Source organism: Amblyomma mixtum, chromosome 2 (assembly GCF_055824585.1).
Source record: "Amblyomma mixtum isolate Tamu chromosome 2, ASM5582458v1, whole genome shotgun sequence".
In the NCBI taxonomy this organism is placed as follows: domain Eukaryota; kingdom Metazoa; phylum Arthropoda; class Arachnida; order Ixodida; family Ixodidae; genus Amblyomma; species Amblyomma mixtum.
In genome coordinates, this window is record NC_143013.1 from 143,877,398 (window position 1) to 143,903,570 (window position 26,173).

The 26,173-nt window shown below is 48.1% G+C and overlaps 1 protein-coding gene across 1 annotated transcript in view; it reads left to right on the forward strand.

Annotated features, from left to right (window-relative positions):
- Positions 1-1,397: 1,397 nt before the first annotated feature.
- LOC149361130 (nose resistant to fluoxetine protein 6-like) overlaps positions 1,398-26,173 on the forward strand; it is a 66,819-nt gene continuing 42,043 nt past the window's right edge. Inside the window, exons 1-3 of the mRNA XM_089572590.1 lie at positions 1,398-1,967; positions 8,121-8,332; positions 12,113-12,224. Coding sequence (XP_089428716.1) covers positions 1,643-1,967; positions 8,121-8,332; positions 12,113-12,224 — 649 coding nt within the window. The 5' untranslated portion in view covers positions 1,398-1,642. The remainder of the gene's footprint in view (positions 1,968-8,120; positions 8,333-12,112; positions 12,225-26,173) is intronic.

Below are 26,173 nucleotides of genomic sequence, written 5' to 3' on the forward strand. Positions count from 1 at the left end.
AACTGCAATGCAGCAGTCCCCCAGTTACATGGCAGACTGAATGTACAAACTTGTGGCTGCCATTAAAATGTTTGCGGATCAGCGTAGCACTCTGTTCATTCCGAATGCCATTCTGTGCCTCGAAATTTAAGTCATTCGGCTCATAGTTTGAGTTAGAGTATTCGTGTGGCAACAGTCTAAATCATACCAAAAAGTTCACACTTTTTAACCTTTGCTACAGGCGTCGCTTGAAAATTGATCCCCCAGCTACTGAACGCAACGCGGAATTAATCGACAGGTGCGGTTCTTTTTAATTCTTTGTGACCTCACGTATACTCCCACCCGACTCCACAGGGAGAAAAGAGCACATTCCTGCCCTTTCCTTAAACTCTCCTCCTCCCACCATTCGCTTCCTCTCTGCGGAGTACGAAGCGATCTCTGGAATTAAGGCGCTAATCGCAGCTACTCTAAAACACCCGAGAAAAAGAAAGGGAGAGAATGTTTATAAGCTGCGCACGTGCTACGCGGAAAGTGAAGGTGTTTTTCTTGGCTCGTTATCGCAGCATCTTTCGTGCGGCCCATGACCGCAATGCGGAAATTTGGCGAGATAGCGTCGAGGGGCGCTCGGCATGAATGTTTGCCTACGCTTAGCGACCGGGACACGTGTGCTCGATCCCACCCCGTCGAATGATTGCTTGCATCGTTCATCATACTGTCTGGACCAAAAAAGTAGCGTTGAGACAGCGCACAAGAAAGCCGAAGAAAGGACGGGCGCTACACTTGCAAATGGATGAAATCAGGATACGTCCCATCAATGAGTAAATAACTTTGGTGCGTAATCGTTCAAAGAGTGAAGAAAAACAACGATGATAACAAAACCTGAAGACCAACGACTGAAACATTTATTTATGCCGAGTACATTTCGAAGTAGGGATCGGAATTCGACATTCCCTTATTGTGAAAATCGTACAGCCTTCGCTGTTATAGCCATTTTGTTAATAGCTTTTCACACCAGTTGCTTCAGAAGTGAAATGTAAAATATCTTAAATTACACTCACTGAAACTTTTTACGCTCTTTTATAAGTGCCTCTATACGTTTTAATACACGGTGTGGAGCTAAAAAAAGCGGCCAAGAAAATGCGACATGAGGATAGGGATAGTTAACGCTAGTCGTGGTCTGATGAATATCAAAAACAAGACGTCATCGACCAGACAGTGAGACATAAGCTCCCCCAGGAAGTGTGAGGGCTCGCTTCAGCTATTTGCTGAAGTCAACTTAGTATCGCTCGTGCATAATGCGATAAGCACGTGCCACCAGGCCAGGTATACACCTCGGGCGCTTTTTGGCAATGTGAATGTGTTCGTGCCTCTTATAGAAGGGAGCATTTTCTTCCGTTTTCATTTCGTCCTTATTGGCTGCTTCTTTGGAGTCAACGCGAAAACTTATCTCAAAGCGCAGCAGCAACGAATTCTCCTACACTTTCTAGGCACTCCTAGCTAGATCTAAGCGTTCCGTCAGTCCAGTCATGAAAAAGTGACAAAGGAGTTTTGCATTTTGGAGTTGGTCTTCTTTCTTTCTTTTTGTGTTGCATTGAAATTCGCCGCCCTAATATATCGACTCTTCCTAACTAGAGTACGTTGGCGCTCTCTGTCGTCAGCAACGATGAGTGCGCTTGTGGTATTAGTCCTGGCTCTCCCGGTCGTCGCCTGCGCTCAGCGGCCCACAGTGGACAACGCGACAGCGGCTGGCTTCGAAGGCAAGGAGTCGACGGCACTCGTCTCGACAGCGACGACTTCGGCCATGGGGCAGGAACGGGACAGCGCCAACTACGCACAAGCTCTGAGGGATGTTGTAGCCTGCGGCATGGCCACCATACCGGCGTCGATGCGCAACAAGCTACTCGGTGCGGAGATCCGAACCGAGTGCAGCGTCGCACTGCTCCGGACCATGCGCTCACTGCAGAACCTGGATCCGTGGGTTTTGAGGCGTGAGTGGACGGATCCTTCTTGTTTTTATTCTGTTTCCTTTTCGATTTTTTGATTTTAGATCGCAGCCTGTGCGGTAAGAAACGGGGACCAGGTTTTCATGTTGTGAAGGTGTAGGTTGCGCAACCATGGGACGAACAACGAAGAAAAGACACTGAGACACTGTCTCAGTGTCTTTTCTTCGTTGTTCGTCCCGTGGTTGCGCAACCTACACCTTCACAACATCATGTACCAACTAGGCCCAACCCACGTTTTATTCAGGTTTTCATGATTTAAGATGCCAAACTTTATTAAATTAACGACTAATCTGATGTTCTCAAGTATAACCCCGGAAAAGGTTGCTTCTACCTATGATGCTGCCAACGAACGTGCGATTATATTCTACAATTTAGCGCACAAAGCATGAAGTGAGGAATACGTTATTCTGACACGAGAAGAGTTTTACTTGGCCAATATATGGATGTCCTTTCTTTTCGATGCGAATTGGCAGAGTGTTGCGCTCTCAGAGAAGAAGTGATGCGCCTCGCACCGCAAATACTATGTATCTGCTCTTTTACTTTCACGCACATTTTCGAATCAGCTCTGCATAAACAATACGCATGCGGTCATTGCACTAGACGTGGCGCTAGCTTAAGAAGTAGGCTGGGAAATTGTATACATACTACTGGATGTCTGCCAGAACGAAAGGCTTCAGGGATATTTGCGGTTTGATTATGTTTCGTGGTGTTTTCCCTTGACTCAACATCTGAAAACGCTCATTGCAGTCCCGGCAGCGCCATTATTGGGCAAGCGTTTTTACCTGTAGTGACTACGTGTAAAATAGCGGCGTGCAAATCTTCACACCTTTTACACTCGTGTGTTTTTTTCTATTTTCTGAACTAGTATTTGTTTAGTTTTGCGTCGGTATTGCACCCGCCTTCAATAATGCTGGAATCGACCGCCACAAGCATTGCAATCAATTAACAAATAAATGCATGTATCATGCAAGAAGCATGGGTGATATTGTCATGCAGTGACGACTTCAGTCTGGAGAGCAAGAAGACAGCAAGAACGGCTTCTAAACGAAACTCTTTATTTGGGCTGACCTGGGCCCGCAAACAAGCGTAGCAACAAGCGTAGTCGGCGGTCGTCCAGCCGAATGCCGGCAGCTCCCGGCCATGCTCTTTTTAAAGCTGATAGCGAACTTTCCAGAAAAATCTTGGAAAGTTGCTAGAACTTTCTGGAACAATGTAGAATCAGCTCCGCCTGGATGCGATCAATAGAGATATATCTAGGCGCGTCTTGCACCACAAACAAAGCGATAAAGCGGCGTGCCGGCAACTTCGAAGAATGAGGAAACACTACAAACGTTCGCGGCAATATACACACGGCGCACAAGGTTAACATGCTCAATGATAAAAAATGCTCACGTGCAGAACTCTATTGCTGTGTTATGATAGCGGTAATCGAGGTCTCATGACCATGTTTTGTTCTAAGTGAAATCTGTATAAGTGATGGGGAAATGTCGGCACAAAAGAATCGTAGTTAGTTTTTCAAGAAACCCTGTAGTGTTTTTTTTTTTTTTTTTGGGGGGGGGGGGGGGGGAGGATTGCATATCACACCGTGTAGAAAATGTCGATTTTGCGTTTTCTCTAAATTGATAGTTTGGATCTCTGCAGAAGTAAAATAAAATTTTGCACGACCTGATTCTGTTTTCAATCAATGTGTGCGAAACTTACTGTGGGAAACAGTGCAAAAATATTTATTGGCTCTTAAAAATATGCTGCGAAAAAACCACGAATATTGCTGAAAAAGTAAGGCATTCCAGGAAGGGCAGTTGTTAGGACAACAACTGGACAAGAAGGAGTAAGAGCCTTAAGCTGAAATTTTTTCTCGGTATTAATCCGTTTTGTTTACTATCCGCAGAAGAAATTTGCACTTGCTGATCCGGCAGATGATTTTTATATTAGTCGTTGAAATCATCTCGAATTAGAAAAATTCGAATAAAAGCGAACTTTGACGGAGATTTAAAACAAAGACCTCTTCAATATTATTTAAACTTTCCCTGGAACATCTTCAGTACGTGAAAATTTTACACCCGGGAAAAAGATTTGCATTACATTGTCTAGACTATAAAATTAAAGGTCTAAAATAGAGCCCATTTCCTTCAGTTACAATTACTGAATGTGTGTAAAAAACGACAGCTGTCAAGAATTCTGCTCTGAACTGAGTGCGTGTGGCGGCATTTTAGTTGGCACGATGGCAAAGTTTCTGAAAATAACTCGTAAATATCGTTGCAGGTTCAATTATTGCTCTGACTTTTTCTACACAGGACACTGGCAGCACGCATTAGCCCAAAAGCGCTCTCGTCTCTTGCGTATATGGAGTTATAGGGTTATGATGGTCCTATATGTCATAGTCTTGACAAAACTTATACTGCACTTAAAAAATCGTTTCAATTTCAGTGCCTTAGGGGAAGCGCGAACTTTTCCAAATTAAAAAACTTTTTCAGACACATGACTCCGCTTCCGTAAGCCGTATTACCAAATAAACAGGAACCGTCCATTCTGTCCGCTATCCCAAACATTCGCCATCCCCCACAAAGAGTGGTCTCTAACCGGGTGATAAATTTTTACTGAACTGATTGCACCTTTAAACAGTGGTGTATGCCAGCCAAGCATAGCCTAAATTGTATTCAACCTCTTTACACGTTGAATCCGATTCATGTGGTTATCATAGACTAATGGGCTCAATCACGTTCACTCGACAGTTTGATGCCACCCTGCTCAATCTTAGGTCTCCAAAAATTTTACCGAAAATGGCGAAAAAAGTAGAAAGGTCAAGGAAGAGGAAGTAGGTGAGGTTTTTAAATAAAATTTATTTTTAATTTTTAATAAAATTTATTTATTTATTTTTAAATAAAATTTATTTTTTATTTAAAGCCAGCGTTTTAAATAAAATGATCGTCTTTCCTTCTCATCTGTTAGCGGAGTGCCCTGTCTCTGTCTCCGGACTTCGTCTGATGTCAAACGCGTCTTTCAAAATGGGTTTCTGAAGCTTGTAATGTAAACATTTATTTACGGTTACATTCCTCAACCTCATGCAATGCTTAATTTTATGGTTACTTTTTTTTTCGCAGCACTTTTGTTCGCCCTTGTATTTTTGGTTCTCTGCTCACCCGCTTTTTGTATGCTTTCTTTTTTTTTTAGAAGTAGCCTTTTCCGTAACGACACGTGTTTCAGTTAGTGTGCGCGCTGTTTGCATTCGACAGCTACTACTGCTACCTAACGTGCCTGCCTGCTGCATGTCCCGAGGTATGAGATGCTGGTCGCAGAGTGCTAACACGGGAGTTTAAAATTTAAATTCACCTTGAAGCTGATCGCTGTCCCCTAACGGCGTGTGGCATTGGGCTCCCGCATTTTCCTGATATTCTAATGCGTGCACCAGTGGCGTTGCCAGAAATTTTGTTCAGGGGAAGGGGGGGGGGGGGGGGGGGCTCATGTTGCAGCGCGGCCTCCTCATAGCATTTGTGGAGGGATCAAACGCAAGCATAATAACATAATAACTCTATTGCCATTGGCAATGCCATTTTGTATTAGATAACGGTACGCACTCTCTAGACAAGTGAAATATGTACTATATGAAATATGTAGAACGATGGCAGACATAACTGATAACAAAGCTTTCATGTTTTTCCGTATTTAATAAGTAAAGAAAATATCACACGAAGACTAGAACTATATCAGTCCAAAACCAGCAAAGCTGTGCATGCGGCTGATACGAAAAACGTAAAGGCCATGAAATTAGCAAGTATAAAGGACAAATATTTTAATGAATCTTTGTCGTTCAAGAACGTTGTCAGTTTTGTACATATGGAACAGCCAGGGAAAAATTCCAACGACGCTGTCCTTCGTTCCAGTGTACTGCGCAGCAGCAGCTATCACTGGTCGTGTATTGCAATTGCACCGAAATTTTTGTCGCTAGAACGAGCACATGTACAAACGAGGAGTTCTGCAAAATATATGCATTAGAAGTGCGAAGATAAAATGGAGTATTAGAAATGCGAAGATACAACTTGATAAAGCACAAAAAAGTGTCAATGGAAACAAAGTCAGTGTATGTATACACAAAACATCGCAACAAAGTATTTAAATACACCTATGCATCCATTATATCTATGTATCTAAGCAAAATTCACTCTATATAATGCGTCAAAAGAGGCAAATAAACATCTTGCGCAATCACAGATGGTGAACTTTACATACGGAAAGACAGACGATCCAGGCAAGAACGAAACAATGATAGCAGAAATTGCGATATTACTTCGGCCATGCTGCGGTCGCGACAGCACCATATTGTTAGAATAATACAGGAACAATGTAGAAATCAATACGAAAGTACGTATTTTTTAACTGCCTGCACGGCGAGAATTATTCTGCACGCATAATTACAGAAGGGCATTCCCTTCGTTCAAAAAATAAGTAAAAGCAGTTAGCTAAAAAGGAAAGAGAAGGACAAACGAAAGCCACGAATGATACCGCAACTTGAAATATCCAATATCCGAGTGTATATGTTGGGAAACGCCGCGTGGGCAGGGCTTTCAAAAAGCAAGGTCAGTAACGATCAGTTAATGATGTCCTCAAAATTTTCGTATTCGCGTGGTAATTTTGATCATGATGCTAACTGATGCTTGCGTTACGTGACTCCAGGTGCATGGGTGTTGCCACGAAATCCAACCAAAGTTAGCAATGTTCGAGCCAAAAGGTCTTTTCTAGTCTGAAAAAGACATTTCAGGTTACAAAATCCTGAAAGACTTCCGGCGCCGGTGGTTGTTCTGGTCAACGATGCGTGACAGTTCGAAAAAATTTCGGGGGGGGGGGGGTCTGAAGCCCTATAAGCCCCCCGCCCCCCTGGCTACGCCCCTGGCGTGCACATATTCGTCGACATCGACTGCAAAGAACGGTAGTTGTCGCCCTGTGAACTCAAAAGTAGCAACGCAATAGACACTCAGTGCTTTAGAAATCCCCCTGTGTGAAGTGCTGGATAAATACGATAAATACAGCCCTATGACACCTTGTTCATTCCCTCCATCAGGAGCGCATACTGCCAGCACCGAGTGCATTTTACTGCCTTCGGCGAACAAGTATTCAGCCGAAGGCGATGCTGTTCATCCTAGAGAAGGCCGCCCATGCAGATATTGGTTTAAGGACCTCCTGACTGCTCAGAAAAAAAAAAAACGAACTGCTGTACAACCGCTCTGTCACCGCCACTGCTTTGTGGTACTGTGTTTGTCGCAACAAATTTTTTTTCAAGAAAAACCACGGATGTCTCCTTGCATTAAACTGGCGCTCCCTTAATTGCAAATGCAGGCTGACCAAGTGAACTTGGTTCTAATAAGCTCTGTGGATTGCAGCTGCAACCAAAGAAACGAACACCAGCCACTGCGATGGCTCAGTGGTTACGGCGCTCGGCTGCTGACCCGAAAGACGCGGTTTGGACCCCGGCCGCGGAGGACGCATTTCGATGGAGGCTAAATGCAGAGGCCCGTGTACTGTGCGATGTCAATGCACATTAAGAACCCCAGGTGGTCGAAATTGTCCGGCGCCCTCCACTTCGGCGTCCCTCATAGCCTGAGTCGCTTTGGGACGTTTAAGGGCAACTGCACCACTTTTGGAGAATTCCGGGATCTTGAAGAATTCAAATCTTCATACATTGAAGGTAAAGCATGCCAAGTTTTTTTGCATTAGCATTTAAAATAGTGAGGTAATCGACTATTAAATTTTTGGCTTCTCCTCAAAATAACCGAGAAGCTCGGTGCGCCGTCAAGGAAGGTAGGATTTCAAATTTCCGCTGCCCCCCCCTTTGCGCTTTACGCTGTGGAGAAGCTTGAAGGCCATCGCGATTTTAATCGGTGATTACGTCGCCATTTCAAATGATAGCGCAAAAAGACTTCGCATGCATTACCGTCAAGTTTCACACATCGATTTCTAAAACCTACGCACTTGCTCTGTAAACCCTTGACCCCATAAAACCATGAAATAAGCAATGAAATGAGTGATTTTTTTTTAAACGACCGCGTCAGAGAAATGTGTCTGGTCTCACCACACATGCGAATGCCGCAGCCGCCGTATTCCGCGACCACTGTCCTTTCAGCTTGGTACTTGCTTTGCTTGCAGTGCTGGATGCGACGGCAAAGTTCCCCTCGGGAGTACTCCAAGGAACCCGTGCGGATGCTGGAGCCTTCGACGAGTGCCTCGAGACCATCGTCCGAGACAGCTATGGCAACGAAGTGTCTCGTGGCCAGTACTGTAACTTGGTATTCTACATTAACAACGCTACGGCCGCTGAACAAATGGTGGAGTCCGCCCTCGACATCATGCATCCGACGGTGAGACTGCATGCTGTCAGAACACTATGGCTAGGCGATGAGGCCAGTGTTCGCTCAAAGGTGTTGCATAACTGCTAGGTGAGACCTTCGGTAGGCTTCTAGGAAAACCGGGCTGAGCTGCTGTTCGAGGTCACCTGTTACACACACGAACTGTTGTTATCTTGTTATCATGCCAAGTCAACGCATGAATAGCGCACTCTGAGCTCCGTCACAGATGGTTCCGCTCACAGAAATGTGGCAGTAGGCCAGTTACCTTACAAGAGCACACGTCGGAGGCAAATTTTTATGCCCCGCTCCCCAAAAGACGCATTTTGATGCCAAACAATGATTCGCGGTTTGGAAAACCTGCGATCGCGTTTTGCTGATACTCCTATTAGAAGCAGCAAAAGGCAGTGCTTTGGAGGTACAGAACCACAAACGGGTGCGGGAAAATTTAGACGCTACAAGGTCGGTGTGGCTACTAGAGGCCGATGCTCGGGCATGTTATGGACGAAGCAGAACATTTTGCAGCCAGTGTAGATTGACTTCTGATAAGTTTCATTGCCGCGATGCCTAACTTCTGAATATTTTGACCGCCGTTGCCACTTCCATTGGAAAAAAGACAGACGCAGAATGGTAATTTGTGGTTTTACGAATCTGTGAGCCTTACAGATCTATGGACAAAAAGGGATCAATTGAGAAGCGCAAAAGCCAGCCGCTGCGGAAAAACTCACGCGGACATACATACTCACACACAGACACGCGCACACGCTCGCACGCACGCCTCCATCAATCGTGTGTTTGACCTTTTCATGTGTCAAAAGACCCACGTTTAAAATAGGAACAAATAAGGGGAAGCGAGGGAAATTTTCTTTGGACAACAGCAGTCAGCCATCGTACGAACCTAACCAGTGACAAATTTCGCTCCGTCGCGTCTCTATCCACACTCCACGGATGCGGTGAGCTAGCCGCTTCATCCCCGTGCTGCACAATCTTGAAGAGGGCCTCCTCATTTCCTCAGCGAAGGGCTTCGCCTTACCTATGCATTTAGTTTTCTTGTGCCGACCAATCTCCCATATGGTGGATATGTGGACCCTCAGCATTCCTGTCGCTACGGGTTACGGAGCAGCATTTTTATAGTGGTCTTACCTGGAACACAGCGGATAGGCTAAAGTTGTCCGAGTATAATCCGCTTCCTATTGGAAACTGAATATAGAGCCTGACCCTTCCTGTCCCAACTGCCCCTGTATCTATGCGGACCTGGCCCGTTGCCTCTCCTATGCCCGGCTGCTCAGCAGTCGGGCTCCTACCCCCCACGTTCTCTATCCATCGCCACCTGGCTCGGCTGGCTTGGCGCTGAAGGTTAGGAAGAACAGCGATGCTAATCTATAGTCCTGGAAAAGCGATGACGCTTAATTATGATGCCTCAGGACTTAGTAAGGTTGAGAGCACGGCTGAGAGAAATGTAATAGAAAGGTGAGAGCGCAGTGCAAATATGAGAAGCGTATACGGAACACCACCAATGAAGGGAGGAGTCCGCGATTGAAATCTGTTGTAAAAATATTGCTCAAAGCAGATGCAGCGAGACAGGGCCTTAATCCACGCATGAGACCACCACAATCTGCATTAGTTCTTCAGCGTTAGTAAGATGGCGTCAGAGAACGCAATGAGGATATTTCAAAATGCAACAGGCCTTAAAAAAGCATTGAGGATATGAACTTTCGCAGTTGGCGTCAGATCACTTTCGTATGTCCTGCACTGAACACGCTTTAGTAAATGAAAAGCTATTTTCACATAGATAACTGAAAGCTACGCAATAATAAAAACGCATAACGTTCACGGGAAAGCACAACACGAATTCCAAACGGAATTGGCACTTTTTCTTGCCTGCGGCAATGACATGCAAATCATTTCACTTGCATAGGAGAAAATATTGATGAAATTGTACCTGTTAAGAGCATTATATCAGTGCCGGTGCGTGCCTGTTATCGTGAGTTGCTGATGTGCAACGTGCCACATTTCCTTCTCTCGTCTTAACCACTCACCTTCTCTCCCCACAGCCCTATAAAAAAGCACGGACCGCAATAAACCACTATTCATTGTTCCCTGACAGTGCCGTTCGTCATTCCGGTGGACAGCCGATACATTAAGCCTCCTAATTTTTTGAAACCATGCTTCTCTAGCCTAACGTTCAAGATGCAGTTCGACGTTAGAAAAAAAAGATGTAAAATGATTATTCTGGAACTTAAGCGCTATCAATCACGTAAAGGACAAGTTTATGCCAAAATATCAGATTATACGAGGGTCATCCCAAAATTAAGGTCTCCAGTTATTTTATAAATCGAAAGAAGAGTTTATTTTAAGGAATTTACAAATCACTTAAAATGCAGACCATTCTTCTACTTTTCCACATAATTGCTGTTGCGGTCTATGAATTTTTGCACACGCTGGGGCAGCTTTTGTATGCCTATGTCTTACCAGCTCGCCGCCATGACGTTGAAGAAGCGTTTGACCGCATCTTTCACTTCATCACCATCAGTGAAGCGCCTTTCAGCGAGATGTTCATTTAGCTTTGGAAACAAGTGGTAGTCACTTGGTGCCAAGTCCGGACTGTAAGGCGGGTGGCTGATGACGTCCCATCCAAACTGTTGCAGGAGAGCAGCGGTTTGGCAGGCAACGTGGGGGCGAGCGTTGTTGTGGAGAAGACTCATGCCCTTGCTCAGCGTTCCTCTTCTGCGATTTTTTACTCGCACGTCTGAGTTTCGTAAGGGTCTCACAATATCTGTCCGCGTTTACTGTGCTGCCAGGAATCATGAAGTCTACCAACAATACCCTTTTTCGGTCCCAAAACAGAGTAGCCATGGCTTTACCGACAGACTGTGTTCGCTTCAATTTTCGCGGCTTGGGCCAAGAGGAGTGCCGCCACTCACGTGATTCTTCTTTGGTCTCAGGTGTGAAGTGCAATGCCCAGTTTTAGTCACCCGTAACAATGGAATCCAAAAAGGTCTCCTTTTCATCTCCATAAGGCCGAAGAAATTGGCGGGAGGAGTGAACGCGTTGGTGTTGATGGTCGTCTGTGAGCATTCGCGGAACCCATCTTGCGCACACCTTCAGATATTTCAACTTTGCTGTCAAAATCCTATGAATAGTGCTTCTAGAAATGCCAGGAACCAAAATGCAGAGTTCGTCGAGTGTGATCCTCCGATATTGCCGCGTCATTTCTTCGACCTTCACGACTGTCTCATCAGAAATTGACGGTCTCCCGCTTCTTTCTCCGTCGTTAATTTCAGTGCGACTAGCGGCGAACTCCCTACACCACTTGCGGACGTGTTTAACATCAATGCACGACTCTCCGTGCACTGCCGTCAACTGGCGATGAATTTCGATTGGTTGACCGCCATTTGCGTTCAAAAATCGAATAACTCTGCGAACTTCGCACCTGGCGGTAGCGACAAACGGAAGCTCCATTTCAGATGGCTGCCGTGCCAAGACTGACAGTCCCTTTCGCGCTGAGTCATGGCTTGTTTGGAAGACGGGAAACAATGAACACTGCAGTATGGCGAGCAGCCACGCAAATAGTTTCCCTGAGGCCGCAGCCCTTTGGAGACCTTACTTTTGGGATTACCCTCGTACTATTCAGAATAATTCTTCTCTCGTGGCTGTATCATTTGTTTCATGATGGCCACTCAAGACCAAGAGCTCTGATACCAACATGGCACGACCAATTTCGGTACTTGATGTCCTCGCGAATCTTGAACATTTTGCCTCAATCGAGTAGGTGTTTTTTTTCTTGTCTTCTAGGTGCGCTACTACAAAGCGCACATCTCATACCCGGGACTTCGCGTGCTTCGGCTTGGAATCTGCTTTCTAGATGACTGTAACAAGGAAGACCTACAAAACATCATATATTCAGGTACGTCCTTGGCACCATTGCAACCTTAGTACATGGTAAGCCCAATTTTCTCCAGTCTCTAAAAAAACTACGCTTTGTTCGCACTTAACCAATGATATGCCCTCAAGTAAAGGTGTAGATCCGAACTGGTGCCTGGTTGCAAAAGTTACGTTTTCAGTGCTGGAGGAGGAAGAGGAGGTTCTGAAGAAAAAGCACCATTCCTGTCCCACTCTGCGTGTACACGTGAATGACGTCGATGATTCTTCTTACAAGTGAAATCTTCGGCTGGCACGCATTCATCCTGAAGGATGAAGCAGACAGATTTACCTTATTGAGCGGACAGAACAACAGACCACGCCAAAATGCATAGCTGCGATGATTAGTGGTACAATCTCTGTGGTGGAGATCGATGCTCAGCGCATCTGTGCAGTTTAGCGCCTCTCTGAATGTTGCTTCGTTGCGGAGGGGATTATGGCTGTCTATGCTGCTGCCCTCTTCTAGGATCACTGATCAAAGCGTCTCTCTTTCCCGCACTATGCCCGCCTGTGTCCAAGAAGAGACTTCAAAAGGCGCTAGTTCAGATAACGTTAAACACGTGATAGGGCAGTTCACAGAGTGCCCGAAAATTTTTTTTTTCGGGTTTAACGACCCAACGCTACTCAGGCTGTGAGGGACGACGTAGTGAGGGTTCCTTTTAATTTTGACCACATGGGGTTCTTTAACGTGCACTGACATCGCGCAGTACACGGGCCTTTGGCATTTCACCTCCATCAAGCGCGACCGCCGCGGTCGGGATCGAACCCGCGTCTTTCGGGTCAACAGCCGAGCACCGTAACCACTGAGCCACCGCGGCGGCTGTCAACCGAATAGTTGGTTGCACTTGCTAAATTAAATATCGGAAGCATTCGAAACTGTAGTCCTTAAGAGGAGCATAATATGAGTAGCTGTTGACGGTGCTCAATATATGGAACAATAAGCCTTATTTATTAAGTCGCGAAACCCACGAGGCTGGCATCGTTATATATTTCAGTACGAGATCAGGGATTAAAATCGGGGCTAGAAATCAATCAGAACTCGATCGGAAAAGATCCGTTAGGCCAGAAATCACAAATGAGGCTGTGTAAGGCCATTGTCTTCGTGTTATTATACGTCGAATGAAATTAAGGTTTGAAATAATAGTAAACAGTCAGATATTACATATTAGGCTTAAAATATATCAACAAATAGCCTGATGGCGCCTCCCACCGTCATACTTGAAAGAAGGCTTTATCACAACTATGAGATCATGCATCACCAGTTGGTGGCGCATATCTTTGAGCCACCGAAACACCGTTCTCCATGAGGGTGACCGCTGCCAAGATAAGATGCTTTAACGTTGACAGCGGCACTGGAAGCACTGAAATGTCGATGCAGACACGCGGTAAACGTATTTCGTGGGCTTTCTTTCAAGGCCGAGAGAAAGAACTCGAATAGCTTATCGAAAATAAACGAGGCATCTGTTTCTGAAGGTGATCTGCAACATTTCAAAGAACAGAAACTTTCAGTAGTTAGCTAGCTGGTATAAACAATCCAATTGGCTGAAAAAAATAAAATGACGCCGCTAACGGCGCCTACTGATACCCAGCGTCTCGTATTTCGTTTCCCTGACGTAAAACAGTGCGAATTTTTTCAACCGTGGGTATTTTAGCTCAATACACAATACACATTGTGTATTGTGTATTGTGTCAATACACATTGGGACTATTTATAGACTTTCGCAAAGCATTTGACTGCGTTCAACATGACATCCTTCTGCGAAAGCTATCTGCCTATGGTGTGAGAGGAATAGCTTCTAATCTGCTGATGAGTTACTTAAGTAATAGATTACAGTATGTCGCGGTGAATAGTACCTGTTCTGACAAATTAGTTCTGATGCAGGGTGTTCCTCAGGGATCGATATTAGGACCTCTATTGTTTACTATATATGTTAATGATACTTCCCTGATACCAGAATCCCCTGACCTCGTAATGTAGGCAGATGACACGAATGTATTCTTCACAGACCGTTCGCTGCACACTTTAGAACAATTGGTAAATTCGTACCTTAGAAAGTTGCTTAATTGGCTACAGATTAACAAACTCACTTTAAATCTTTCTAAAACAAATTACATTATATCCCGACCAATTAATACTCTTGAACGGTATGTTTTAAATATCAGATACGAAAATACACAACTAAAACAGGTGGCTGGCGAAAATTTTTTGGTGTTTGGTTTAATGAAACTCTTTCTTGAAACACTCATATTGCCAGTCTAGTTAAAGATCTAAGTAAAGTAGCCGGATTCCTGTATAAAATCACTTGCCTGTATAAAATCAGTATGCTTAACATGAAAAACAAAAAAAGCCAAATCAAAAGCAATCAAAAAGCAATAAAAAAGCCAAAAGATTAAAGCCAATCAGAATTATCACTTTGGTTTGTTACAGTATATCATCAGCAGAAATTACATGTAGAAATTCCTGATAACAACTCAGTAGGATACGACCTTCGAATCCACACAGTTTATTCCTAAAGTTCGAACAAACTATGGTAAACAAACACTAATTTACGAAGTTCTCTCTCTTCTCAATAGGTTCAAACAGGACATTGACTTTTGTGTCACCAATGCTAAATTTAAAAGAAACATTAAACAATACCTATTTGCCAGCAATGTTAAATTTTGTTCCCTCTAAAACTTCCTTCGGATGACTTTGTTCGTGAGCGCCAGTAGGGCCCCGATCCACCTACGTCTGCTGTTTATTATTGCATGTATGCTATTGATCTTGCTTGTATATATAATTGTGGTTATGTTAGTCATTTGACTCTTGCTGTATAGTTTGTGTTCCGGCAGCTCTTGCGTGTGTACATTTCTACACATGTACATACTCTAATTGTGATGTGATGTATGTTTTGCTTTTATTATTTCACCCGCCTTTTCTGTCAAACTGACAGGGTGCCGAGGCCTCGTCAGGCTTTTCAGCCTTTTGTCTCGGCTGCCTCTTTCTGTAGAAAGGAAAACAATAAAGAAAAAATGCATTACATGTAATTCCCCTCGAAACACTCCATGCATTCACTGCACTGAGGTAATAAAACTTTGTTAACTAACAGAGCACGCAGAAGCCGGGAGATTCGCGCTTTGTTAATGAACACGAATGTCGAGGTTCTTCCGCTCAACGGACATGAAGATAACCCAAGATTCGGACTCATAAAAACCGTACATTTCAAAAGATGCCTTACAAAAATCTGAAAATATTAGTAAGAAACATATTTGCCCACTTAGGATTCGATTACCCAAGTATACACTTTTCATTCTGGGGTCTTGTGAATGAATGCATGTATATTGGACAATCTGCGAGTGGCCCCCGGGGCGTACTCAGCGCGCTTCGTGATAGCAGCCGGAGGAAATGACGTCAAACCTGCCCTGAGAAGCGCAGTAGACGAGCTGGCTGTGCGCAGCTGACGATTACCCGTTTCGTGCCATGCTTTCGAGATATGAGCGTTGCTAGATGGGAAGTAGATGGGAGAGTGACGGCAGGAATGGAGATGACGTCTGCAATTACGATGAGGGACCGTCTAACCGAGTGCGCATTTCAGATGTGGAAGCGCATTATTTGTGCGGTTAGCAAGAACGTCGGTGTATCAGTCCAGGTGGCTAGCGAACAAGTGCTCTTTATTGCTGAACGTACAGAGCTTTTATAGCCGAAGGGGTGCGGCAACCAAGGCGCATATCTAGGCCACGACCGCAGTCGTGGCCTAGAGGCATGGTCGTCCGCCTCGGCTGCAGGAGGTGGTTCGAAACCCACCGCCGGATACCCGCCGGTGAAAATGGGTACAAGCCACCCCCGGCCTGCAAGGCGCCCGGCTTCATCAGGGGTGTGCGCTTGGAAGTGGCTCCGCAAACCCCGCTGTGTCCTTTCGGGGGCAAAATCAGTTTCGAACACCATCAGCCTGCAAAGGTGGTTCGTGATTCAGTTGAGAGTTGACAGGTTCAACGGAGTTTCGAGAGTTCGATGAAGTTTAAACGAGTTCGCTCTAACGTGAGTTCAGTGGCACTGAGGCAACAAAACTGCGCCTTACAAGAGAAACAAAGTTGTTAAATACCTCCAATGCGTCGTCTCCGGCAGTGCCGAGCAGTGCTGTTTTGGCGGCCGTGACTCGGGGCTCGTTTGGAGATTCCGTTGCTTCCAGAAAAAGCTCGAATTTCTGCTGGAACGATCCCCAGTTCTTCGCGATATCCGCAGACAACAGTAGTGGTTCAGGAAGCTTCAGCAGTTGCTCCATCGTGTTTCGGTCGCTGCAGTCTTATCCTCAGGCCGCTGGCCCCCCGACGAGAGCTATCCCACTTCTGACACCATGTATCAGTCGAGGTGGCCAGTGCTTTTATAGCCGTACAGTGCTTTTATAGCCGCAAGGGGTGTGGCAACGAAGGCGCATATCTAATCTAGGCGAGCACGATGAATCGCCGCACCAGGCATGACACGTGCGTCATTCCCGATACAGTCGGTGACGCGCCACTGACCCTCTACGTGGATCTGAGAGAGCCAGGAGCAGCAATATGGTGCATACGCAGAACCTTGCATGAACGCGTGGTGACCGGGAAATATCAAACAGCGCTTTAGGTATGGTATCATATGTGGAAACCAGATATATACAGGTTGTCCCAGATAAATTGAGCGAAGGCTTTCAAAATGAAAGGCACTCCGGACGCGAACGGAGCCAGATGCATAACGTTGGCACAAGCCTATAACTACTGTGGCTATTTTTTATCTTCTCTTTAACTAATTGACTCGTCATGTTTAATTAACAAACTTTTTAAATATTGGCTGCAGACCCCTAGTGTGAACGGCAAAGTTGTAGAGCACGTTCAGCAACCGACGACATGACGGCGCAATTACAATCCGCTGGCCGAGCGTTGCCGAAGTGATAAAGCGGCCAAGGGTACGAAAAAAATGCAAGAATAAAATTATATTCTGCTTGAAAGAAGGAAAGTGCGTTAGAACGATGGAAGGCGATGACTGATGCTACAGTTTTGCCCTTGTATATAAACGACCTCCTAGTACTTTGCAAATTGACCGATGATACCACAGCTTTAAACCTTAGAGTTTGAATAAGGGCGGATAAATCACACGGGGACAAAACTGAGCAATGATAAAAAAAACGTTGCCTATATTCACGCAAGATTGCGCATGTCTTCTTAACACGACGACTCTTCGTACTGGCCGCGCCCGCGCTCCTTCTCGGACTTATGATCTACCAGACGTTCTTTTTTGATCTCGCACTACGCACGTGCGCATCATTTCGTGATCGCAGAACCGGGTGGCCGCGTCTCGTTCCACACTTGTGCACCGTGACCGGCGCTTCTGTTCGCGAGAGAGTGCGCCCGCAGGCTGTTCCGTCTTTGCCGGATGTATACGTCAGAGGTCGAGCCAGCTGCTTTCGGAGCGTAACTCGAAACCTACGAACGCTGTGCATGCATTCGTAGTTGAGGTATTCCAATGCTGTCATACGCGTCCGAGCTCAATGACGATTGTGCGTGCATATGAGACCCTAAGACAGGCTGGGACTTTTGCGAAGAAACGACATAAATCTTCAATCCAGGGCGAGGAAATGGAGACAGGTATTCTGTCAAAATTTTCTTCGCACCCGTCAGCCAGTGTTCGTAGTGCGAATGTTAAATGCTGGAGCGTCATTGTCTTCAGTGCGGAGAACGTTGAAGAAGACAACTTCATCCATTCCACGTGCAGCTGCATCCGATGTTGAAGCCCTGCGATTTCAAAATTCTAAAGGTTTTGCAAACCGGATTGTAATCAAGAAGGTAGAGGACCAAGGCTTTGTCAACAAAGTACTGTGGACCGATGAAGCTACCTTATCAGGCGATGCCTTAGTGATTATCCACAACGCTCACTATTGGAGTGAAGAAAACCCTCAATGGATCTTGAGCATATATGACGTGTATCAACAGTCGGTTAATCTGTGATGTGGAATTTACAGTGGAACTGTCATTGGCTCCCGTGCTTTTTGATAACATGCTTACAGGTGAACGATACGTCAACAATATCTTTAATGGGGCTCTAGAGAATTTTCTTTACGAAGTTCCATTAGCGAGGGTCGAGGATATTTGATATCAGCATGATGGGGCTCCTGCGCATAGCAGAAGAAACAGACGCCTGAGATGAGACAGAACTAAGATGCATCAGATAATAGCGGCCAGACTCGGCGATGCAAACAACTTTGGCCCGGCCTGAGAAAAAGCTACCGCGCAGATAACGATAAGTAAAATTTGTGGAAACCTGAGTTGGCGTGACTCGAGAACTGCCACACTCCTGATGTTAGTGATAAGTTATGGCACTTTGCTACAAGCAAACTGCGCTGCCCAGCAAGCTCCAAATTGTTACATTCGGTGAGCAAACACTTTTTTGTAACGGGCTGTTACAACTGCGAGAGCATGTTCTTAACGATGAGAGGCCCGCGTTTGGCTGATAACGTAGTTCGCTAGCTTCTCTCCAGCAGCATTGATAACTGACGCACGCCACGTGTGGCTCCCACAAAGCGCGCAAGCTTATGCTGATAAACGCCAGAAGGGGGCGTTGAAAAGCGCTACCAGTGGACCGAAAACTGCTTACTGCTCTCGCTAGGCTGTGTTAGGGCGCTGCAATCGACAAGACAAACTTCAGCACAGATTGCCTGTGGTGAGGCTGCGGTACGTGTTAGAGGTGAGGGGAGCAGGCGGCTTCGGTGCAGACACGCTGGTGCGCGGGATGTATTTCTGGTTGGTTGGTTTATGGGGTTTAACGTCCTAAAGCGACTGAGGCTATGAGAGACGCCGTAGTGGAGGGCTCCGGAAATTTCGACCACCTGGGGTTCTTTAACGCGCACTGACATCGCACAGTACACGGGCCTCGAATTTCTCCTCCAAAGAAATTCAAACGCCGCGGCCGGGATCGAACCCGCGTCTTTCGGGCCAGCAGCCGTGCACCATAGCCACTGAGCCACCGCGGCGGCCCGGGATGCATTTCTAGTGTGTAACGGCCTTTATTGACAAAAATTAGGGTGGGCGTGTAAAAAGGAAAGAAGAATAATAGCGCCCGGCCCGCACCGCTTAGAGCACAACGGGCTTGGCCTTTATTGACAGGAGAAGACTGGTTGTGAAGGCCGGTTAGAGCAGGCAAGGGCAGGTCCGGTCCCAGAAAAGTTGATGCTCCCGTCTCGCGCCGCGCGTCGGCTCTGCTGCTTCAGCCGCCGGTCGTCGTCTTCTCGTCTCGCGCTGCGCGTCGGTTCTGCTGTTCCGGCTGCTAATCATCTTCCTCTTTACATTTGGCCCCGGGGGAAAAAGAACCATACTGGCTATTTAGGGGGTCAACAGGACGCAGGGGTCGTAGTGCGGCTTCAAACGCGAAACGTGGACGGTCTCGCACCCGCGTCGTCGGAGATCGGGTGATGGCGTCACGGGCTGAACGATGTAAGTGACGGGAGAAGTGCGCTCAAGGACACGGTAGGGTCCGTGGCAGTTTGGCAGCAATTTGGTAGAGAGACCGGCTGCAGCAGAAGCCACACGGAGCCAAACAAGGGATTGCGGCTGAAAAGTGTCGGTGCCATGGGAGTGGTCGAAGCGGTATTTCTGGCGCTCTTGGTCGTCGGACGTGAATGGCCGGGCGAGCTGGCGGCACTCTTCAGCGTGCCTGGAGGCTTCAGATACGGTTGTGGATTTCGACGAATCAGGATAATAAGGGAGAATAGTGTCCAGAGGCGAGGATGGTTCACGGCCGTACAGAAGGAACAATGGTGAGAAACCAGTAGTGCTCTGCGTAGCGGTGTTGTAGGCGTGTGTGACGAAGGGGAGGACGACGTCCCAGTTAGAATGGCCTGCCGCGACGTACATTGACAACAGTTCACCTAATGTTCGATTGAAACGTTCAGTCAAGCTGTTCGCTGGGATGATAGGCAGTAGTGCTGCGGCGAGTAATGTTGCATTGCTGCAGAAGAGATGAAACGACGTCTGACAGAAACACCCGCCCACGGTCGTTCACCAGTTCACGCGGTGCTCCGTGCCGAAGTATGAAATGGTGCAAGAGGAAGGCTGCAACATCCCGCGCCGTAGCAGCTGGGAGGGCGGCTGTTTCGGCGTACCGTGTCAGGTGGTCTACAGCGACGATGACCCAGCGGTTTCCCGCAGCAGTGTACGGAAGTGGTCCATACAGGTCAATGCAACTCGGTCAAATGGCCTGGATGGACAAGGCAAAGTCTGCATAGGGCCGGTCGAATGGTGATGACCGGGCTTGCGGCGCTGGCAATCGGACCAGGAACGGACGAATTTTCGAACGTAGCTGTACATGCCGCGCCAGTAATAACGGAGGCGAAGCCGGTTGTAGGTCTTGAAAGCACCGCCGTCGCTATGAAAGGCAGCGCATGCGGATCGCTATGAAAGGCAGCGCATATTTCTGAGCGTAAATGTCCGGGTATCACAAGGAGGCATTTGCGGGCATCAGAGAGAATTTCGGCGGTACAAAATCGCATCATGAATAGTGAAGTGGGCAGCCTGACGGTCTGAAAGATAGCGTACAAGAGAAGTGATCCAAGGGTCCTTGGACTGCTCGTTGGGCATATCGTTCAATGACAAGGGGGCGCAGTCGATGGCGGGAGGAGAGGCACATTCATTGGCTAGAGGTGAACGAGAAAAAGCGTCGGCGTCGTTATGCTTTCTGACAGAGCGATAGATCACACGAATATATCGTACTCTTGAAGGCGTAAGGCCCAGCGGGCGAGGCGGTCATTTGGGTCGTTTAGGGAGGACAGCCAAGATAGGGAATGGTGCTCCGTGACGACCTCGAAAGAAATTTTCCGGTCGCCCAAACGATCGCCAAGCAGTCTTTTTCAGTGACTGAGTAGTTCTGCTCTGGCTTTGTCAGGGTGCGGCTCGCGTATGCAACAACATACTCCGCATATCCCGGTTTGCGTTGAGCAAGAACAGCACCGATACCAGCGGCACTGGCATCTGTGTGGATTTCAATTGGAGAAGCAGGGTCAAAGTGGCGTAGTATGGGCGGAGAGGTAAGTAGACGGCGCAACGTGATGAACGCTTCGTCACAGGCAGGACTCCAGCTTGATAGGTCGCTGCTGCCACGAAGAAGGGCTATCAGAGGTGCGATGATAGAAGCAAAATTTCGGATAAAGCGTCGGAAGTAAGAGCATAAGCCGAAAAAACTGCGAAGTTCCTTCATCGCAGAGGGCTTCGGGAACTCAGAGACAGCACGAAGTTTTGCTGGGTCAGGAAGGACACCCTGTTTCGACACGACGTGGCCCAAAATCGTCAACTGGCGAGCGGCGAAGCGACATTTCCTTAAATTGAGTTGAAGCCCGGCTGCCGCGAGACATCCCAAATTTGCTCTAGGCGAACGAGGTGCGTCTGGAAATCAGGGGAGAAAACAACGATATCGTCCAAGTAACATAAGGATGTTTTCTATTTCAGGCCTCGCAGTATGGTGTCCATCATCCGCTCAAAAGTGGCCGGGGCACTGCGTAGTCCGAAGGGCATGACGTTGAATTCATACAGCCCGTCAGGCGTCACAAAGGCCTTCTTGGAGCGGTCAGCGTCGGCCATCGGGACTTGCCAGTACCCCGAACGTAGATCTAAGGATGAAAAGAAATCAGTTGCCTGCAAGCAGTCAAGTGCGTCATCAATGCGGGGCAGCGGATAGACGTCTTCGCGGGTGAATTTGTTGAGGCGCTGGTAGTCAACGCAAAAGCGGATAGAGCTGTCTTTCTTGGTGACAAGGACGACGGGGGAAGCCCAAGGACTGTGCGATGGTTGTATGACAACGCTGCAGCATGTCATTCAACTGGGCGTCGATAACCTGGCGTTCGGTGGCCGAGACGCGATATGGGCGTTGGCACAACGGCAAATGGGCGCCAGTGTCGATCCGATGGGTAACAGCTGAGGTGCGGCCCAAACGGTGGTCAGAGAAGTCAAACAATGACCGAAACTTATCTAGCAGGGCCGCAAGCTGGGTCTTCTACGGTGGCGAAAGATTCGCGTCGATTGAGCGCGCGAAGATGGCCTCGGGAGCGGGATCAGGAGACGGTGGGGAATAAGTAAGGGAAGACACTTGCAGGCGGCAGAAGTCATCCTCATAAGGGTCCCAGGCAACGACGGAGGCGAAAGGGTGGACACATCCCAGGCATTCACCACGAAGAAGAGTGGAGGGGCACAGGAATGGATTCGGCGAGGGTTTCGTCAAGGATTCGTGCACGGCGAATGGCAGGGGTAGGCAGTGGCGAGACGCGAAAGAGTCTGACGGGACGAAGATGACAGGGCCGTTATGTGCAGAGTCGCAATGAACAGAGACGAGCACAGCAGAGCACGGCGGGATCATGACGTCATCATCCATAGTCACCTTGAAGCACTGCTTAGTGGAAGCGTTCACCGAGTCGTCGCCAAAGGGAAGAAGGGCGACTTTGGAACGAGTGCAGTCGATGACAGCGTCATGTTGGGAGAGAAAGTCCCAGTCTAAGATGACGTCGTGAGACGGCGATGCGAAGACGATGAATTCAACAATGTACAGAACGTCCTGAATAGTAACTCGGGCTGTACATGCCCCCAAAGGCGCGATAATTTGCGAATTAGCGGCGCGAAGCATAAAACCTTATAGCAGAGTCATCACTTTTCGTAACTGGCGGCACAATTTCTCACTTAGTACAGATATAGCAGCATCGGTGTCAACAAGCGCGAAAGCATCGGTGCCCTCCACAGAAACCTTGATCAAATTGGCCGGAGAAAGTCGAGGTCTTGAGCTTGGCGACGAGCACGCAATTCTTGCCTCCGGAATTGCGGGCACTAGTTTTCCGAAGGGGAAGAGGGAGGACGGCGCATCGGGAAACCGAGCGGCGGCGCGGAGATGGAGAACGGCGGTGAATAGAGGGGCTGAGATCGGAGGAACCAGTGGTCTCAGAAGGCGAAGTGCGGTGAAAAGGCTGGGGTGGGGCGTAGACGCAACCTCGAGGGTCGGTATCGGCAGCAGGGGACAAAACTTGGATGGATGGATGGAAAAAACTTTATTGTTAATAAATTTCAAGTGTTCTTGACCCTTACGGGTCACTGGGCGCCGTGGTCGATCCTTGGTCCAGGATACCGCACTTGACTGCTGCCATCGTGGCTCGGCGTACGAGAAATCGTTGGGCTTCCTCGTCCTCGCTGGCGAGCAAGTGCTCCCACTGCATCACACTCGGGTTTATTCTTGGCTCCAAGTCTGCCTTATCCATGGCAGGTCCATGTGACATGCTCTAGTGTAGGTTTACCCTGACACCACGGACATTCGTCTGCATATTGTGTAGGGAAAATCTTGTGTAGTTTGTGCAGGTGTGGGTAGGTACCAGTTTGTAGTCTGCGCCAGTCTACCGCCTCCTCTTTAGTGAGCCTTTTGGGTGGATCTGGGTAGCATTTCCGCTGACCGCTGTAATGATCGAGTATATCTGAGTACGTGGGGGTAACTGGGCCAGAGGTGCCTGTGGTGCAAAGTGCTGTGTCTGCTCGGTTGACGTACCCTCGAGCTAACTCGTCTGCTGCCACGTTGCCCCTCATCCCCTCATGTCCGGGAACTCACACTATACTATGTTTAGTGTTTTTGGGACAAAACTTGGCGGCGGCAGTGACGCATCACATGGCCAGGAATGCCGCAGGCATAACAAATGGGTAGGTTGTGCGGTGTCCGCCATGGACGGAAAAGTTGTGGTGGTGGACGGGCAGGACGAAATGGGGTAGGCTGCGGTTGATGTTGGTACGAAACGAATGTGTCTGGGCGGGGACGCCTGACGGCTTCGGCGTAGGTAAGTGGAGCAGCGACGGGAGGCACCGATGGCAGGGGGGGAACCGATGGCAGGGCCTCGGGCACTTGCTCCCGGATCACGTGCTGAAGTGTCGGAGCTAGGTTAGATGGACTCGGAAAAGTAGGAAGAAGCGAAAGCTGCCGCGTAACCTCTTCACGGACAAACTGCTTGATCTGGACCAGTAGCGAGCTGTCCTCTGTCGTCATGCTGAGGATAGTAACTGTGTCTGTCTGTGTAGAGGGCTGCCGAGTGAAAACGCGCTGTCAGCGGAGCTCTTCGTAGCGTTGGCAGTGGTCGAAGATATCGGTGACAGAGGTGACGTTCTTGCCCACAAGCATATTGAAAGCGTCGTCTTCGATTCCTTTCGGGATGTGTTTAACTTTGTCGGCCTCCGCCATGGACGCATTGACGCGCTTGCAGAGATTGACGACATCTTCGATATAGCTGGTGTAAGATTCACCACTCTGCTGTGCGCGAACGCGAAGACGCTGCTCGGCGCGAAGTTTGCGTACTGCCGGACGGCCGAAGGTGTCGGAGAAGCTGGTTTTAAATGCGGTACAAGTGGTGAAGTCCGATTCGTGGTTTTGGTACCAAAGGTGGGCAACGCCGGTTAGGTAGAAGATGACATTGGTAAGCTTCATACTGCCGTCCGATCGGTTATGAGCGCTCACAAGATGACAACCAATCCTCCACGTCGTGGTCGTCCGTGCCGCTGAAGACGGCAGGGTCGCGCTGGCAGAGCGCACCATGGCAAGCAACGGGTGCCGGCGAGGATCCGGCTGGCTGGTTGGCGTTGGCAAGCATGGGGGTAGCGGTGGTCCGGTTGCGTAACTCCGGGACGGAATCCCGCAGCCTCCACCAAAATGTAACGACCTTTATTGACAGGAGAAGACTGGTTGTGAAGGCCGGTTAGAGCGGGCAAGGGCAGGTCCAGTCCCAGAACAGTTGATGCTCCCGTCTCGCGCCGCGCGTCGGCTCTGCTGCTTCGGCTGCCGGTCGTCGTCTTCTCGTCTCGCGCTGCGCGCCGGTTCTGCTGCTCCGACTGCTAATCAGCTTATAGCCGACGAGAAGCACTTTTTTTTATTCGAGAAGTCTGCCATGAGGCATAAGTTTAGAAAAGGGAGAGTGGAATGTAGGTTACAAAAAGTTAAAAGAACGAGTGTAGACCAGTTTCTGCGAGGTAGTCGCATAGGCTGCTGGTGAAGTTATTGTCCATAGTCCACTTAACATATTCCCCTTCGCAGTTCCACCACAGGCCGACCTCCCTGAGGAGCCGTTTTCTAATAGGGGCCGTCGCTGGGAAGCACTTGACCACTGCTGCGCACAGCGGTGTGAATGTCGTCATCGCCGCAGAGGTGTCCCTGTCGTGCGCGCCGCTGGGCAGGAAGTCGATCGGCAGCAGGGTGGAACCAACGTTCCGCGCGCAGTCAGGTGCCTGCAGCCGAACGTCAACGAACAGGTGGTGCTTGTGAGCGAACTGAACACAGAAGCGATACGTAAGCGCTTTGTAGAAGAAAGGCGTGAGTTCAGCCTTCAACCCGTTTCGGACGAAGCAAATAGAACGCCAAACAGAAAGACTTGTATAGGCTCCCAAAGCATCGCCGGGTGGCGCTGCTGCGCCTCATGTGCAGCGCCATCTATGGAAGAAAAGTAAAAACTGGGACGTTGATCGCTGCTCGCGCTGCTTTCACCACGCTTCTTTGCACGCGCGCTTTCTTGCACATGCATGCGCCCGGGCTGTCACGATGTGTCGCCTGCATTGCGGCTTCAAGAAGATCGTTCAGACAGGCCCGCAGTTCCGCAATGCAAACTTAATTAAAGGGGAGAATCTGATTAGTCGCGTCAACTGTGTGGAGCAGACGATCCATTACGACGAGGCCCATTTGGCTGTAAAATGCGTTTCTCAAGTCAGTAATAACGTCGTACTGTACGATATGCAACCCGAGGTAAGTCCACTGTATAATTATAAGCTCGAAATATGCGAAGTTCGCATATCAGCTCTGTGAAACAAAGCGAGGCACTCGTTGCGATGCACAGGGTGATCCACTTACTTGCCAGTCGAAAGGACATGCGACCACGCAACAGCTCGACAACGCCATTGTTCGCACTTGCAAGCGTGACCTTCGGGTCACCT